At 36.9% G+C, this 19,184-nt stretch overlaps 1 protein-coding gene across 1 annotated transcript in view; it reads right to left on the bottom strand.

Moving 5' to 3' along the window:
• Positions 1 to 1,006: 1,006 nt before the first annotated feature.
• LOC139124173 (carbohydrate sulfotransferase 14-like) overlaps positions 1,007 to 19,184 on the bottom strand; it is a 41,462-nt gene continuing 23,284 nt past the window's right edge. Inside the window, exon 4 of the mRNA XM_070690314.1 lies at positions 1,007 to 5,637. Within this exon, the coding sequence (XP_070546415.1) occupies positions 4,795 to 5,637 (843 nt within the window). The 3' untranslated portion in view covers positions 1,007 to 4,794. The remainder of the gene's footprint in view (positions 5,638 to 19,184) is intronic.

Here is a 19,184-nt window from a genome sequence, read left to right as displayed (position 1 = left end):
GTATTTGATAGACTATGCATCAAATATTCAAATGCACTTGCCATTATGATTATTACAAGCGAAGGCCGATGTATAGAAGCTATGACATGTGGTATGTACACTCACTCTTGCGAGCCTCATTGAACCAAATGTGAGCCAAGTGTCGTTGACGCTATGTTTGTCATTTTCGGTCAAAGAATTCTTAAACGAATCAGAAAACTTTAATATTTGGGATATAGGTCCCAAGGGTTGGCCTGTTTCAGATTTCTTCAGATTCTGCAGGAATATACAAATCTGTATTTTTAAAGGCAATTTTTGTCTTTTTCTGTTAATTATTTTTACCAAAACCGCTTTGGTAGACACCTTCTTGGAGATAATCTAAATGTGATATATTAAAATTATGATGAGATATGCAATTTAGTATTTTATGAAATTTACGAAAATTTCCCATGTGAACAACAACTGGGCCCCAGAACATATAAGTGAGTAGTGCGCGCGATGCAAAAATTTTGCAAATCCGGAGATTTTTTTGAAAGAAGCGTCTAAACTTGGCCCACTAGTGCTCCATTTTAATTTGTGGTTGATTATGATCTTTGTTTTAGCTGTAAAGTTACTATGTTTACGATATTATTCATATTCACGGGCATGAAAACAAACCATTACTGTGTATTTGTGGGCAGTCACGTGGTTCAGCTCGACCAATTAAAACGCAATTTACAGGGCATGGTAATATAATATGAAGGTTCATTCATGGACAGTGTAAAATCAGCCAGCCTTGGGATTCCTGTATTTGCTGGCAGCCATGGTAATGTTATAGAAAATGCCGGGAGACCAGCAAACTGTTATTGACATGCACCTTCTGAGGTGCTTCAGTCTTGTGAAACTAATGTAAACGCATCAGATAATAGAATCAGCACAAAGATAAAACCTTGCGTAAGATTATTACACTGCAAATACATAAAATAGTGAAGGAGAAAAAGAAATCTTTACAAAACCGGTAATAAAATGAGATGAAGACACCAAAATTGATGGTATAAATCTTTAATTGGAATATCATTGTCAAAAGTATTGAATAAAAATAAACAATACAAGAAGAAATCAGTAGGCCCACTGAGACCAAGACACCCCTCCCATGGGGACAGACTTCTTCGCTATTACTTGTTGATTAGCCTATTAGACGAAAAGACTGAGGGACTATCTGCTCATCGACTTTATACATACAAATTGCGATCCAGCGAAGTTGAGGTATACATTAATTAACGATTATTGAATTCACGGTTTGCTTCTTCGACATTAAATTCACTGATTCTTTAAACCAGCGACTCTGTCCATTCAATATGTGCTTCACAACTGTGCTGTAAGTAATGTAATAGGATGGTGGGGTTCATGACAGGTTTTCAGTTTGTTTGCCCCCCCCTCACTATCGACTGTACATTAAATATCTATTTCTGATAAGCAGCACCTATTATAATATGATAGTTGTGCAATTCAACACCTGGCATGTTTACATGTACGTACAAACAATGAGGAATTATTCAGAATTAAAGCACTTGAAAGGTTTATGCTTAAAGGATCGGGTTATAAAGAATACGTCATATAATACTGGACGTACGTAATCGACACTGTCTGAAGAGATACGCAAACCTCTTACGCTCAACCATAAGCTTAAACCAAAGAGCAACTTATTTTTCGAGTCACTTTTTATCGAAAGTGCATGCACCCGAGGGGCAGATATTCTAACCCTCGTTATTTTTAATGAAAATCGAAAATAAAGGTTTTTTTCCCCAGTAAAGTTAACACAAGGGTATCATGGTGACAGCCTTGTTTAATTTCAACGGTCGGTAAATATCAGGTAATCTTTACCAGAATTTACAATTCGACCCGCAATTGTTACTCTTGACATTTTAGTTGTTAATGTATAATAAATATATATGTCAAAGTTTTTGAGATTATTGCCATTTTTACTTCAAGGATGTCCCGCTTCATGGTATTTAATTTTTCTGTTTTTGAACAGTTTCAGGTAAAAGCATTTGCAGGCTTAAATCTACTCAATATTGTTTTAGATCACGCCGGAAAAGGATAAGGGAGCCGTAATTATTTACGGCCTGTTGGGCGGAGGAATTTCATCGGAATCTCCGAAATTTCGAGTACCCTCCCCCCATGCTAACCATGACCTTACATGAAAACGTAATAAAGGGAACGGAAATATTATTACAGTAGGGCTCGAAAATTCTCGCCGCCCGACGCCCGTGACAAGTGAATTTTGAGTCCGGGCAAGTGAAAACAACATTCTCCCAGCCCGACGGACAAGTGAATTTCAATGGGGCCACTGTACGTACGCGCTGCCACTCTCTGGTTCTTTGAGTGTACCGCTTTCGATATGGCCGGCAATAAAATAGCTCTGTTCTGCTTGGCTACAAAATGGCAAAATATTGACGTTTTTGCAGGCTCTTATGTTTTTTTCTTCTCATGAAATCATGTCAGCACGATGCCTCCTCAACAGAAAACTACAGCTTACAATAAAATGTTGTAAGGTGTTGAAACAATTTACCCTCCTTCCTACAAAGTTACAATGTATTGAAACACTTTACTCTCCTTTCTACAAAGTTACAAATTCCCTGGTACGTGAAGCAAACATTGTTGCTGTTCAATACTGCAATAATGGTCCCTCTCAGTCTCTCATGAACGGACAGTGCTACAATACATCATGGGCGACCATGAATACACTGACCCTTGGCTTTGCCTCTGTGATCTGTGTCCCGCGTACCAGACATATTTTTAGTCCAAGTTTTACCTACTTTGCTTGAATCAAAATTTGGCCTGCAATTACTCAGTTTGATAGTAAAAACCGTTATTTCAAAGGAAACTTTCACAAACAGAGTCATAATACAAGGGAAAAGGAGAAAAATTGAGGTTTTCTGAAAGGTCAAATCTGGGTCATCTTATTTGATGTAATAAATGAAGACCCTTAAGTACACAATTATGGTTCAAAAGAAACCACCTAGGAAGGTCCAATAGGTACAATCTTATGATAAAAGGTAATTTCTTGGTGCTTTCCAATTTAATGGCATTTAGCTTGACTGTCAGTTTTCAATTAAATTTTATTAACAGTTATGGCAAAGGGAAATTGTCAACAGTAGTTGCAGTAAGCATATCCATTTCAAATATCACATTAATATTTCTGCAGATTCCTCCAGTTTAATGATGTAATAGTGAACATCACCAGACATTTCTTGATGATATCAAACTATCAAATGAAAATGTTCCTGGGCTACAATGTTATCATTATCATTAAAACTATTATTACTCTTTAAAACATTGGGAAATGAATTGAGCAATATCAAATATTGTGTCTTGTTTTAAAGGATTTTGACCTGACCCTTTTTGTCTCAAGAAAAATACTCATGCTGAAGATGCTATTGAGCCTGTTTGATCACAACTATGACACAACACCACAATACTTGTATCTACACTGTCACTATGCTACTGAATGCTTTCTTCTGCATGGAAAATTTGTATTTGTGTGGCTAACAAAACCACATAAGGAGCTTGTAGTGTATATGTATGATAAGTTGTCATACTGTGAACACTGACTCAATGCTGCAGAAGTATTCTGTATCTGTGGTAATATACACTTAACATTGCTACCTGATTTTTAGAATTGCCACCTAATTTTTCTTGTGGCAAAAGTTTACCACTAGAAATGAAAAAGTATTTCAATCCCTTCAATGTCATAAAAAACACAGATAATTAATGTAATAAAAACTAAACAAATATTTCTTTAATGTAAAAACTATCATGAACAATATCTTGATTTGTAAAATTAGGAACTCCTGAATGCTGAGAAAGCTGTTGCTACACTTGAGATCATAAACTGTTTAAAAGTTGCTCAAAGTGGCTACAAGATTTTGATTTGGTTAATGAGTTGGCTAATCATTTTGGTGACTGAGGGGAACCCTGCAGTTTATGCACATACCACATGGTAACAGTAAACTAAATGATACTGAAAGTTTCACATGGGCACAATTTGACACAACACTAGTGGCATATTATATACTTACCCTTAGTGCACCTACCTGACTTGCCTATTTAACACAAGGTACCAGGTCATGATGACACACAATGACAATGTACCGGTGTTGTCTTATTGGAATACATTACATGTCCCCCAGAAATATAATTTGTCCCCATTAAGACCTACTATGGGTCACTGTGTCCCCATGCTAGCAAAAGCTGGCCAAAACACTGTGCATGTATACGTTATATTAGATATTATTTTTGATACACAGAATAAGGAGACAAATTTATAAGTAAGTTACAGCTACTGTTTCTTTAAATGACATGAATAAAACCATACACATTTACTCCTTAAATTATCTGAAATTCAGGGCAAGTGAATTTTTCTTCGGACAAGTGAAATTGAAGATTCACTTGCCCTATGGCAAGTGAATTTTTAAAAAAATTTTCGAGCCCTGTTACAGTAGTAACGAGACTTTTATTTTTATTTGAAAACGTGGTACAAATACACTTTTGTAAAAATGGCATATGACCACATTCCTCTAACTTAATGTCTTGCACAACAACGATCATGCTAAGGCGCTTAGTATATATCAAGGGTGACCATTTGCACTTGTAACACAAGGTATTTCAATCCCGCAAGACAACCGATTTTTCCGCTTTCGTTCAGAGATTTTATCAGCATGAAGAGGCTAAATCTGCATTTGGAAGTGGGTGGGTTTAATGGTCTAATTGCTTTGAACTTTACAAGTATTTCAGATCTACCCGCATTAAGTATTGTCACAAAAAATTACCCTTCTAATAAGGATATTTGTAACCGAAAAGCTTAAAATCAAGTTCATAAATTTTGTAGAGTTTTTCCATCTGGTCAGTGGTTAGTCGGCTAAAGTAAGAATGAAGGGTTTCTAGATTTGAGCTGTTTGTTTTCATCGGTTGTAGAGGATAAACAATGTCGTTGGCGGCATGGACCCTGTTCAACACGTACTTACTCTCCTTGGCGACATTTTCAAGTTTTCCTATGAAATCGAAGGGGAAAAGGCATGGCCCGCAGTAATGGTGCTGTGCAATGTAGTGTGGGTTGAAGGATTTTGGATTGTCATCGATGACAGATCGCACAAATTCTTCCCAAGTGACGTCATCACCTGCTTCTAGACTGTGATTGGTTGGATTTTTGCGATATCGTTTGATAATTTCTATTCTTTTATGTTTGAGGTACCCATTGCGGGCGTCTACATTTTCAAACTTACTTCTGTACGCAGACAGAAGTCTTGCGAATGGATGACGAGCAAACATGAACAAGAAGTAGGATGGATAATGATATTTCTCATCTCTCCGCAAACCCGGAACCCTGTGTCCATGAACAGGCGCCAGGGATTCTAGAAGTTCCTGAACAGATTTCGCCCTCCCTGTCAGGACAAATATAACTCTCATCCAGGAGGTAGAGCCGACTTTTGGTGTGTTGCAGTACAGAAACCTCTTTTCACGAACAATGATGAATTCACCCACGCTTCTGAACACAGTTCCATTGCGTTTGGCCTGGTCACAAACCTTTGCTAACAGTGACTTGCGTCGAACTTGCTCATCTTCTATCCGTTTTATCTCAGAGTCTGTCAGTGTCCTGCCAGTTTGATTTCGCGTTATCTGGGAAGGAAAACACAGTTGGAAACGTAAACGGATTATGATTAATTTGTTAATGAAAGAATGACATAACATGGGTATGTTTTTTGTCTTTCTTCCTAAAATATGCCTGAATAAAAGGTGACGTTTAACTGTGTATCTTCAGCGAAATGCGCACATTGTGCGATATTGCTGTTAACAAACGAACTCTTGTCAAGACCAAATTCTATTGCTAATAATAATAATGTTCCGCATTGCACATGTAGAGGCTGTGATGACAAATTTAACCCTACTGATTTTGATATGTTGGAGAACAAGACATTATAGGTTGGGGGAGTTCAGTAATTACATGGATTGGAGTTTGGGAATGAGGGGTTACGTTTAGTAAATTGTCCTCGGGAAGGGTCGCTTTTTACAAACCTGTTTTGGGCGGGAGGATCACTTTTTTACAGAAAACTGGTTTTATACACTTACTTTGAACCGTCAGTATGATATTTCCTGAATCAGAAAATACCAGCAAAATACGCATATTATTTGCAATACACGTTCATAATTAACAAGCTGAGGGTGATGACACGAATCTTTCATTTCGAATGAAGAATATTAAAGGAAACATGTGGCCGCAATATGGAAGACTATTAGAAATGTACATAGAGCTGTAATCTAGTTTATCATTACAGAATTAAATAATTGTAAATAACTCATAATTCTCACAATCAATATGTATCCTACATGTAAGGCTTATATCTATATATCGTGATGCAAAATGTCTCACCACACAATGGCATGCTGGGGCCAAGTTCTAGAATATGTGACAGTGGTTTATAGGGTAACATTTTTGAGAGTAGGATAAGGCAGGCCATATTTTTAAAAACATGTTTGACCTGAATTCCTCGGTCCAAGTCCAAGTTTACTATATGCCTCGAAGTGAGTGCAAATCAGTGCATTGATTCGAATGGGAATATCCGGGAGTTAGCGGACGGGTAACGATGTACTGACCGGTTTCAATGGTTATCCGGTCCAGTGAAGCCCTTCGATATTTTCGACATCAAAGTAGACGCTTAACGGTAGATGTAAAATATCTATGTGCGTATTGCTATCTTGACTTTCGTTAAAATCTGTTGATGCTGGTCGATAATGGTAAAATTGTTTGAAAATGCCCTGCATGTAACTAACTGTCATATAGCGTTAACTGTGAAGAGGCAGTAATAAAACTATTATTGCCTGAATGGTATATGTGCCCTCGCAGCAGGAGACAATTTTCCCTCCTGGCGTCGGGCAAATTGTCACCTGCTGTCGGGCACGTAACCCATGTATTCAGGCAATAATATATAGTGGTTACTGAAGGCTCCCACGACAAACAGAATAAACACAAGAAAAATAATATATTGCACCAGTATATAGGTGGCAAAAAATACATAGATCTATTACAGGTCGAGACGCAAAACTAACTCTGGGATATTCGCGATGTTTCAAAGTGGGAGTTTGAACCTGTCCAAGTTACCCTGAGTATGTTTAAGTTTGTTTTATGTAAATACTTGAACTTTCATCTGCCCTTTCCCAATGCAATCAGAGGGTTGAAGCCGTTGACATAACAGCCAAGCTAAATTTGATTAACACTATCATTCGTGACACATTTGACCATCATGTTCCTCAGCGAATACGAGTTGTTCCAAATCGCCAAACTGTCCCATGGATCACAACTTCAATCATCGAAGCGAGGAAAGCAGGATGAAAGCTGAGAAAACCTGGAGAAAGTCACAATTAGAAATTCAGATTTATAGAGAACTTCGAACAAAGGTTGTACAATTGGTTAATACCGCCAAGAAATGTCACTTTGCTGGCCTGGTTGAAAACTCCTCCGGTGATCAGAAGAAGCTCTTCAGATAGTCACCAGTCTATTTGGACAACATTCAAACTCATCCACCTTGCCGACTATAATGACTCTGTTGAACTGGCTAATCGGTTTGCTCGGTTCTTCATAAACCGTGTACAATCGCTCATCCTTGATATTGTTTCAACGATTGGTAATGTTACTATCCAGTTTTGTACACCTGTTTTTGCTTCAGGACCTGGGTGTCGCCTGGCTTCATTTCAGCTCACTACTGTTGACGAGGTTGATGAGATTATTCGTTCATCACCCTCATCTTCCTGCTGTCTTGATCCTATTCCCAGCAGGATCCTGAAGGATAAGCATGTCCTTACTATTCTTTTACCATTGATTACAGATATTTTTAATAACTCATTACAGTCTGGCTTTGTACCATCCGATTTCAAAGATGCAGTCGTAAAACCTCTTTTGAAGAAACCTTCACTAGATCATAACACTCTTAAGAATTATCGCCCGATTTCAAATCTCCCATTTCTATCAAGGGTTCTCGAACGAATTGTCACTCGTAAACTTAAAGCTCACATTGTCTCAAATTCTTTAGATGAACCCTTACAATCGGCTTATAAACAAGGACACTCTACTGAAACAGCTTTATGAAAGGTCACTAACGATATTTTATATGCACTTGATTCTGAGCAGGATGTATTTTTAGTTATGTTAGATCGTTCTGCCGCCTTTGATACGATTAATTATGAAATTTTGTTAGAGCGTTTGCACCATCGTTTTGGTGTCTCTGGTAATGCTTTGATGTGGTTTAAGACATATCTCTCCGATCGAAGACAAGCGGTAATCATAAATTCTACCCAGTCGCCCTATTATCCTCTGGAAACAGGTGTACCGAAAGGGTCAGTCCTTGGCCAATTTTATTTAATGTTTACACATCCCCCCTGGGCGACGTAGTTGCTCGTCCTGGTCATAAATATCATTTTTATGCCGATGACTCAAATCTGTACATTAGTCCATGAGCCAGATAGGTTATTGGTACCATTTGGGTGGGCAAATTCCACCATACATTTTCTGAACGCCCAAATCTGAACTTTCTGAAAATTTTTGGTGGACAGGTCGCAGAAGTAGCTTTCTGTCTCAAAAGTTGTTGTCATGGCAACAATACTTACAATCTTAAAAGCTAAGAATTTTAGATAAAACTGATTTTCTAGGGAACGGTAAAAGATATTTACGTGATTTCAAGACAGACACTGCTACCTCACATCATGGCCTTTCAATTGACCCATGACCTTGAACATTCTGGGTCAAGGTCAATAGGTCGTGCCCATAACATCTCAGAATTTCGATTAAATAGAGCATTTTTCATAAATACTATTCTGCTACATTAACATAAATATGATAGAAACTCAAATACTTGTTCAGACATAGCCACAGATATGTGCTCTTTGCAAATTAGTATGTTATGTATCAGGGATGTTGTTGGTAGTGAGAAATTACCAAGGCAACCATAAGTGTGTTTTCAGTTGTACATGTACTCTATGAGCCAGGCCCCAATTATGGTCAATTGGTACTATTTGGGGCAAGCAGAGGGCAATCTCACACTTAATATATTTTTGAAAGTTGAAACTCTGAATTTGCTGAAAAGTTTTGGTAGCTTAGTAATGTGTGAAAACCGTTGCCATAGAAACAAACATCTGAATTATTTAGAAAGTACAATTGTATACAAAAGTGAATATCCTGCTTTATGAAAATGTTCATTCCAAAATTGATAACATAAATAGGATATGTTACACATTCTAACTTTCACTCAAGATGTGACCACAAAGTCAAGGTCAGGCGTACATGACCAAATGAGGTCAATGTTCAAAACATGGAAAGTTTACATTTCAGGTCTCTTTTGTTGTGCACTTTTTGTCATTTTCAAGGAAGGTGCACTCTTGTCAGCAAAGATACACTCTTGTCTTTGATAAACGATACATGTGGCTTCTACCGGTATTAAATTTGACCACATTGTCTGATGCTCTTTTCAAACCAAGGTCAAGGTCAATGAAAGAACAACGTTAAAAGTAGAATAAAATGGTGATTTCTATGGTGTTACGTATATGTTTTTACACGGAGTATTTTATGGTACCAGTTTGTATTAAACATCATAATTATCAATGATAACAATATCAACAAGCTTATATTTAGCTAAGAGCCAACAGCTATTAGCTATAGCTATACGTATTGGCCAATAATGTATATCTTCAGAATTTTCATACTACTGTAAACAAATATGTGTCATTTTAATGTTTTTCGAACGTTTACGTAAATGCAAAATCATTAGTGACATGACATCTGAACTTTAACGTGACAATTTGAACAACGTACTGAGCCCCAGTACTTATACCTTTATGTGCGTGGCCCGCACCTGATCTAACAAAGAAATAGACCAGTCAGAAATAAGTTTTTAATGCTGCTGGACATCTGCCGTAAATATATCAATGATAGATAACAAAATGAAATGTGTCTGATAAAGCTAATAATAAAACTACTGTTTCGCGCTTGATCAAAAGTAAATAGCACTAAATAAAACAAACATATTAACGTTCATCGTTAAATTACTAATTACAAATGACCAACGACCAATGTTATGTTGACTTTCTATGATCCTCTACGTTTTCCCTGGCATGCGTTTTATCAAAATACAGCACCAGTAATTCTTACGTACATTAGTCAACCACCACTCACACACTATAAAGCATTTCATAAGAAAGTAGTAATATCTAGGTAACAATCTTTACATTGATCCTCATTATTATTTTCTTCTCCATCATCATCATCATCATCATCATCATCATCATCATCATCATCAGTAACCTAGCTGTTCTTCAAACGCAACAGTATTTCCATATGTCAGGAGATTATATATACCGGAGTATACCTTATTCCGTTTACCAGACATTGACATGGCGGAAATTGCACTATTTTGAACATTAATACATGCCTCAAACTCCTATATGCCTCAAACTCCTACAACCTAGGTATGCCCCTTATCGATTTGATTGACAAACAATGGTCTTCAATAACCCAACCATGCCCTTCATGAAAATTTAGTATATACGGATGACTAGCAAGGCTTCCTTTCCAGACAGCAGTCTGATAGTTTGCACGCAAAGCATGCATGTAAAGGCAATCCTCACAAGGTGGTAGTATATGACGTACTGATTTATGTAAAAAGGTGAAAATTGCCCAAAATCACATTTTTTCATGCCACACCACCTTAAAGAGGTCATCAGACGTCTAAACGGTATTCTGGTGCTGTGAGGTAATAGCAGCAGAATACCGTATAGGCGTCGGCGTACCCTACATCTGATTTTAATCAGATTCATCAGACAACCGTTGCTTCCCCAGTTGCGCCAGTGGTTTTCGGACTGACGTATTTCCTATAATTACATGTGTAGGGCTCCTTGGGTACTTAACGTGGATTACTAAAAAGGGACGCTCATCATGAAAATCGACGCCGAACAAGTAAGACAAGGGAATGCTTCTGAAAATGTATCAAGAGAAAATTATCAAATTTAAGCGATCTAGATCTGCGTGCGTATGCTACTCAGCTGTAGAAAGTCTTACTTTGAAATTGGCGAAGGTTTAGACATTTAATATCTAATTTTACAGAACCAGCGGACAATGTAACCAGGGCAGCCTGTTGCTGACTGCATATCAACGCATTATATCATCGATATCTAGACATCAACTGTCAACCAAACGCTTGAACAAACTAACTGCGCATCGACGTAATGTTTTTCAGATATTATCAAATTTCCGGTAACGTTGTATTAGATTTGTCGCTTTGGGTAAATTTTGATGGGGCAGCTAGCTGGCCGGTACGTGTACCCATTCCGGACAAGTTGTACCAATGTATTTCGTGGTTCAAGATTACCCCATTGCTTTGTCATTTTTTGATATATCCCTTGGACCTGGTAAATTTCTTAGTTACCTTGAATGATAATGATTATTGGACCTGTTTTGATGTCTGTTGTTTAATAAATTAAAAATAAACGTTCAGAAACACTTCATCTCCTAACGGAAGCCTGAGTGGTAAATGGACAGGCTACACAATTTTTTCTGTTACCTAAAATGTGGCCAGATGTCAACTCATTTGGCTGAGTTCAGTTAGATTTGTTAAAATCATGGTGAAATTTACATATTTATATTTGGGGCATTTCTTCCTTTTTATCAACTTTGAAATGTGTTCGGGCCTATGTGGGTTTCTAGGGACAACCTGAGTGAGGTTTATTCAAGTTGAGAAGAAAAGTTTCGTACTTGAAATTTTTGGGCCTTTTTTTCGTTTTTGTTTGAAAAACACAATTTTCTCACAATTATCTTTAAAGGTTCCTAGGTATTATTTCAGTTTCTTCAAATTTTGCTGATACTTGCATATTTATGGTAGAGATGAAAAACAAGAGCCCATTATTATATAATAGTAATACATGCATTTGCAAGGATGTCCTTGTTCAGTGTTCCTAAAATCAACATAAGCAGATGTATCAGTATTACAAAGTTTATTTACAAACAAAACCTGACCTTTTTATTATTAAGCAATACATAACAGCAGAAGTCTATCGGCTGCTAGGCCTCTTGTTAAAGCTTTTCCCATGTGACCTAAGCTCCCCCCAATGGAAAATAACAACCAAAAGCATTTATCTGGAGATACAGGGTAGCTCAACATGAAATCCGGAAAAAGTTATAGTATATCGGTATCTCTTGAGATCAGACTACTTGTCCACTCGTTGACAAGCTTATAATAATCTCCCACTAACTACATGTACGTTGGTCCGACACAGATACTCATTTTTGATAAGTGAACATGTTACTTCAATCATAAAAACAAAAACATAAAACATTGCCAAATTTTGTTTTTAAACAATCAAACACACTTACGTATATTTGCCTTTTGACCTCTTTTACTATCGATATGACTTTAGTTGACATTGCTGTGTACTTAGCACACAAAAGATATGATTTTATAACCATTAATATACATGCAAAGGTATGTCCAATGTAGCTCTATTACTGTATCTGAAAATGCATTGATGGTTGCTATGGTGATTGCCGCCCTGTCAACAAGGTACATGATAAAAACACTAGTATTTTAAAGAGATCGCATTGGCTCTTATAGCTGACTAGGTTTTCATGTTTGTACTTTTTGGTTTGGTAAAAATGTTACAAAGCTATTTGCAAAAAAGATCCCACCTTAAACAATTTCTAAGTTGCTGAAGGCAATGCCTATTGACCTTGACCTACAAATCTATAGGTCATGGGGTCAATTAAGAAGCAATGCGAACTATTGATATGCATCCTTAAATCAATCAAATATCTTTTGTCGTGTATTTGATAACCTATTTTACATAGTATGCTTAATTTTATTGCTTTTGAATGCTGATTCCACGACAACAATATTTACAATTAAAGCGTTTTCAGCAAACTGTCCAATGAAGATTTCTCAAAATTCAGATTTTCAGGTTTAAAAGGCTGCTTTGTTCCCCACTCGAGTCAAATGGAAGCAAATTGACAAAATTTGGGGTCTGGCTCATAGGCTACATGCATAACTGAAAACACACATATGGTTGCCTTGGTAGTTACTCACTAACGACATCATCCCTGATACAAAACATACTAATTTCAAAGAGCACACATCTGTGGCTATTGTTGAGCAAGTTTTGAGTTTCTATTATATGTTATGTAAACGTAGCAGAAAGTATTTGTGAAAAATGCTTGATTTTACAGAAATTCCAGATGTTATGGGCATGACCTATTGACCTTGACCCAGAATGTTCAAGGTCATGGGGTCAACTGAAAGGCCATAATGTGAGGTACCAGTATGTGTCATGAAATCATGTAAATATCTTTTGCTGTTCACTAAATAGTCAGTTTTGTATAGTATTCTTAACTTTTAAGATTTTTAGTATGGTTGCCTTGACAACAACTTTTGAGACAGAAAGCTACTTCTGAGACATGTCCACCAAAGATTTTCAGAAAGTTCAGATTTCGGGCTTTCAGAAAATGTATGGGGGAATTTGCCCACCCAAATGGTACCAATCGACCAATTTTGGGGGTCTGGCTCACGGACTACATGTCTTTTCGACGTGAAAATTACCATGTCACTTTAAGTAATCTTGAATCCTGTGTCTCAGATGTCAGAGCCTGGATGTCCTCAAATTTTCTACGCCTTAATGATGATAAAACAGAATTTGTAATTTTCTCTAAGAATTTTGACTTTTATTCAAGTCTTGAGCGAAGTCTTCGTATAGGTGATGCGCTGATTTCAACCAAATGTCAAGCAAAGAGCCTTGGCGTCATTCTTGATTCCGGTCTCACTATGAAATCTCATGTCAGTCATATTTGTCGCTCTTCCATGTTCCATATTCGACGCATTGCCCTCATTCGTAAGTACCTATCAATATCTGCCACTGAACAACTTATCCATTCGCTTGTCTCCTCACGTATCGATTCTTGTAATTCTTTGCTGTATGGCTTACCACAGTATTTTATTAATCGCATTAAGCATGTTCAAAATGTAGCAGCCAGAGTTATAACTCGGTCAAAGCGTTCTGATCATATTACACCATTTCTGCAGGAACTTCATTGGCTACCTGTACACCAGCGTATCATTTACAAGATTTCAATTATTATTTGTAAATGTTTATATGGTGCTGGTCCACAATATCTGGGAGATTTAATAAGTTTTTATGTACCTAGGCGCGAACTTCGTTCTGCCAACGATTTTAGACTCAATACATTCATGACCAAGACAAAAAAGTATGGTGATAGGGCGTTCTGTTCTGCAGCCCCAATTTTATGGAACGAGCTTCCAGTGAACATTCGTTCTTGTAATAATTTTATTACTTTTAAACGTACGCTTAAGACACACCTTTTTAAGTTGGCTTTCTCTATTGATTAGACTTTATTATGATTTTGCTCGTTTTTTACTTTCTCGATCAATTATATTTTTATTAGTTATCCATTTTCTTATTGTAATGTATCTTTTAGCGGCTGTGATCACTTTTTCTGCGGAGTTTGTCGCTTTACAAATAAATTATTATTATTATTATTATTATTATTATTATTATTATTATTATTATTATTATTATTATATACAAGTTTATGGGCTATAAGTATTACATAGAAATCTAATAACAGTTCATTGAAGCTGTGTTGGAATTCTGAAAAAGAAGTGTTGTTTATTTTAATTTTGTCAATGGGGTGACTTCCAATTGTTGTACGTGCAGCGCAGAATTATGCATCATACTGTTCGGAGAGAGGGGATATCATTAACCCAAGAGGTAATGCTTGTCGGAAAAGTGACATTAAGCAGTTTAAGCGATACCAGCAGGCCTAGACTTTTTACTTTTGTGCGAACTTTATGGATACACGTTCAATCAGTTCAATTTAATTTTGTTTTTAGTTTTCTTCCATCAAAACTCACGACTATGAAAAAGATTTCCAACATAAATTAACGATCTCTCTCTCTCTCTCTCTCTCTCTCTCTCTCTCTCTCTCTCTCTCTCTCTCTCTCTCTCTCTCTCTCTCCGAAATTTCTTTTTGCGACCACCGAACCTCGTAAGCGTCATATTGGCATTGAAGAATAAACATTTTTTTACATCTCGCATGTTTCGCCCTGCCAGTGACGGTAGTCTGGCAGAGACCTGCGATTTGCGTTCTTTACTGTTGGAACACGCGCAATTCACGCGCACGCCCTTCAGAGAGCATGCGCAATTGAGTCTATGTGCGCGTGTCAGTTATGCTCGTGCTATCGTGTCGTTGAACAGTTGAATGTTGACAGAAACTGGAATTACTGCAGAGAACACTTTTCAGGATATCACATGTGAGTGTCTAAGGTACCAAGTAGGACGTTTAGGAAATCCTTTCAGAAAGTTCACGCCGCCTGTGGCCATTTTATGGAGTATAAAGCTTATAAGCTTACGTAACTGCAGAGTATTTCTACTGTACATATGATATTGCCGGAACATATGCGATGGAATTTTGTGTTTCACATCGTTCAATCATTCAGATGGAAATGCAACCCTTCTCCACACTTTGAAAAAAACAGGGTGACAGACTTTGGAATGCTAACAGTTTTGGATTCGCGAACTCTCATCATGGCGGATTCACTGAAACAGTCAGTTATATTCTCAACAATCCAGATTGTGAGTCGAACTTTTTTCCTATGTAGCACTTGTGCAAATATAAGCGAATCCACAGGCCTTTGGCGAATCAATAAATGCGTTTTTCACTAAGCTGAAAGGTGGAAAGATTAATTATTTTTGTCGCATGTCAATAGTTTGATATGACTATCGCCTTTTACAATAATACTGGCTATTCCATTGAGCGCATTGTGCTACAGGTCAAAATCTTATTCCCTAGGTCGATATACATATGTAGAGATTTTTATAGAAACTATTCCATAGCTATTTACATTTCTTTATCACTTTTTGCGGTTTTGTGGTTTCCTGTTTTTTGTTAGCCGATTAGCCGGCACACGCCAAAACGACTAGTCTTTGCGGTTTTCTATAATTGTGAGTTGGCATGGCATGGCATCACGCCAAAACGATTAGTCTATTGCGTTCGTATTTCTGGGCACGTTTGGTCTCACTGTTTACCTCCTGTTGGTTAGCAACCGCAGTTTAATTGACAGCCGATTTTTTTTTTATATTTACGGTAAATTGTTGCAATAAGTGTTTCCTACGACGTTCGCACAAGTGAGAGCCCTATACAAGTAGGGCAGTATTAAATGTGAAACATTTATCTTTTAATATTTCCCCTTGTCTTGGCCTGCTGGATTTAATAAAGTGTTTAAAGGTATACAGGCACCGTGTGCAAATTTAGCTGTTGCTACCATGGAACTTTAGGGATCTAGCTAATCATAGAATTTATGGGGTCACGCCAGGTCACACTAAAATAATGCACCACTACATGGTCATAATTTACTATAGTTAAACAATCAGAAATAATTTGTCTTCATTATTCTTCCTGGAATGAGGGAAAAAAATCATTAATTGTAAATCCATAAAATAAATAAGTACCAGTGAATCATGTGTTAAATAAAAAAAACTGTGCGCTACTGTTACTGCTTGTGATAAATAATGGTACACGGGTGTTAAGGGGAATAGGGTTCATAAAATTAATTTGAGATACTAGTAGAATTAATTTTATCACATAAAATTAATTTGAAGGCATAAACTTAATTCAGTGAATACATAATAAGTTAGTAATATACTATATAACACTTATTTGAGATGACTGCATGAAACAAAATTAAAACTGCTTGAAAAATTATTTCTGGTCTATATAAAATTAATTCTAACACTCTAAAATTAACGGAAAACATAATTTTGACCAGAATGGCCCCAATATACATTATCTTTATTATTATTCACCTGCGCCTGCAATCTATGGCGTTTTCTTTGTACAGTAAATTTCGGTATCAGAGGACGCAGAGTCCAATAACTTTGACACGGAGTACAGCAACTTTTTGGTGTTATTGGACGCTATTTGACCTTTGACCTCAAAACACCATTACGTTTATGCGGGAAATACTTCTAAACATTCGGTGCGGTACTTCACAACGTTGGTAGTGGTGAATCAAAAGCCTGTGAATTCGGGTGAAATTATGCTGCCGACCTACAAATTTCTCACACACTGCGCTGCGCAGGTTTGAAATTTCGTTCTGTGCGCTTAGCGGACGCTCTTAACGCATTCTCAGTTTGCTCACGATCGCTCAGTGCAGTGCGGGACGGGAATCCCCAAAAAAGCTTAATGTTGATTTTTTCGAGGTAAAATTGGATTTAAAAAGTGTATAATAATGAGGTTATTCCCAAAATACCGGGATTTATGTCCAAGTACATTTTTAATAGGAATTAGGGAAAAATTCTATTTCAATGACAAAATAGTTACCATGGCAACTTGAAACATTTAAAAATAAGTCTGGTTTTTGTGTTCTCTGACCCGAACACCCCCACTAGATAATTTTCATATCAATCAAAGTAACTTTTCATGGGATATTAGAAAAATTGAAATTTTCAACCCCTAAAATGGTTACCATGGAAACATGGGGCAGTGAAATCGATATCATATTTGGTCTTTTCGACCAAAATACCCTTATGGTGAAATTTTCACGGAAATTGAACCTATTATTATTCGCGTTATTATTTCTATATAATACTTATATTAATTATTAAGTGAATTTCAGGGACTCATGGAGGGGTTATTACGGATTAATGTACTGAAATCTACTAAAAATCTAACGACAGTGAAAAATATATTCACTTTCAAAAAGGCCCCTTCGAATTTTGGGTACCTGTTATGTCGTCTGCGGCAGAGAATCTTACGGTCACTGGCGGTGAGCATTGAAACCTATTTCTGCTGTGCAGATATCGGTCAACTGTGAATATCGTATTTCAGGGTCACTGTAAATACACAAGTCGTACTTGACCTTTCAGTTTGAATCACGTCAAACATTGATTGTTCAAGTGTTTTTAACACACTCAGTCTAGCCACTTGTTAGAAAGAAAATTAATACCAATGAAAATTCCAACTGCAATGATATAGTAGGTCACAAATTAACTCACCAATCGGGCACAGCTTGTCAGATTGGGTTCTTTGTCATCAGGGTTTACATATTCAAGGACAGTTGCACCACAGGGTAATGTGTTTGCTCCATTTTTATTTACCTTGTATTCTGCCGATTGTAGAGCAACAGAAACGGCATGTGCTTTGATAAAGTTTGCAGATGACTGTGCCATGTTGGGTTTGATTAATAACGATGACTACTCAAGTTACTTACTTGAAATTGAACGCTTTGTCTACTATTGTGATTATTACTTGGTTTTAAATGTTAACAAGACAAGGAAATGTTGATCAATTTTCGTAAGCAACCAATTGAGCCCGACCCAGTTGTTTGCTAAGTTGTGAATTACGAGTACTTGGGTATCACTATGGGTAGTATATTATGCTGGCGTTTTTATGTTGAATTAATGTTGAAAAAGCTTAATTCCCTTTGAGTGTAAGGAAAGTGACCCTTCCTTCATTTTATATTGCCGTTATCAGTGGTGAGTTAAGTTATTGTATTGTCTGTTGGCGTTGTAACATTTCGAAGCAAGAGAAAACTAGGCTTGACAAAGTCATAAAGAAGGCGGAAACAGTGATCGGAATTTCACAGAGACAAGTTGACCTTATCTACCATGGCCGACTTGATAACAAATTAAATTTTATCTTTACCGACAAGACTTATCCTCTACATCACGACTTTGTAAATTAAGCTACTGTAGTTACTAAGACAACTGGTGGCTCATACCAAGCGCAAGGCCAACTCTTTCATTCCACAAGCTGTCAGTCTTTTTAGCGCAAATTTTAATCGTGCAAATTGACACCATGCTTATTTTTGTTGTTGTCTTAACATGTTTTGCCTAGTGCTTTTTGCGGGTTTTTAAATCATGAATCTTTTGTTTGTATCGTTTGTCAAGCATTTAAATTACCCTTTTAGGGATTTCATAATAGTTCATCTCATCTTATCTAAAAGGGACTAAGTCAGTCATTTTTAATGAATTTTGTTTGATACAAGACACGATTTATATTGTTTGACACCTTGAAAGATACTGAATGAATGACCATGCATATGTTCCATTCCGGTTTTAGCCACGATAAATGAAACCGACGCGAGAAAGAATAAATTGTCATAACCATTTATTCTTTG

This window comes from Ptychodera flava (genome assembly GCF_041260155.1).
Source record: "Ptychodera flava strain L36383 chromosome 23 unlocalized genomic scaffold, AS_Pfla_20210202 Scaffold_23__1_contigs__length_28996876_pilon, whole genome shotgun sequence".
Classification (NCBI taxonomy): Eukaryota; Metazoa; Hemichordata; class Enteropneusta; family Ptychoderidae; genus Ptychodera; species Ptychodera flava.
The sequence above is the reverse complement of the archived record's forward strand: the minus strand, read 5'-3'. Positions and strand labels throughout refer to the sequence as shown.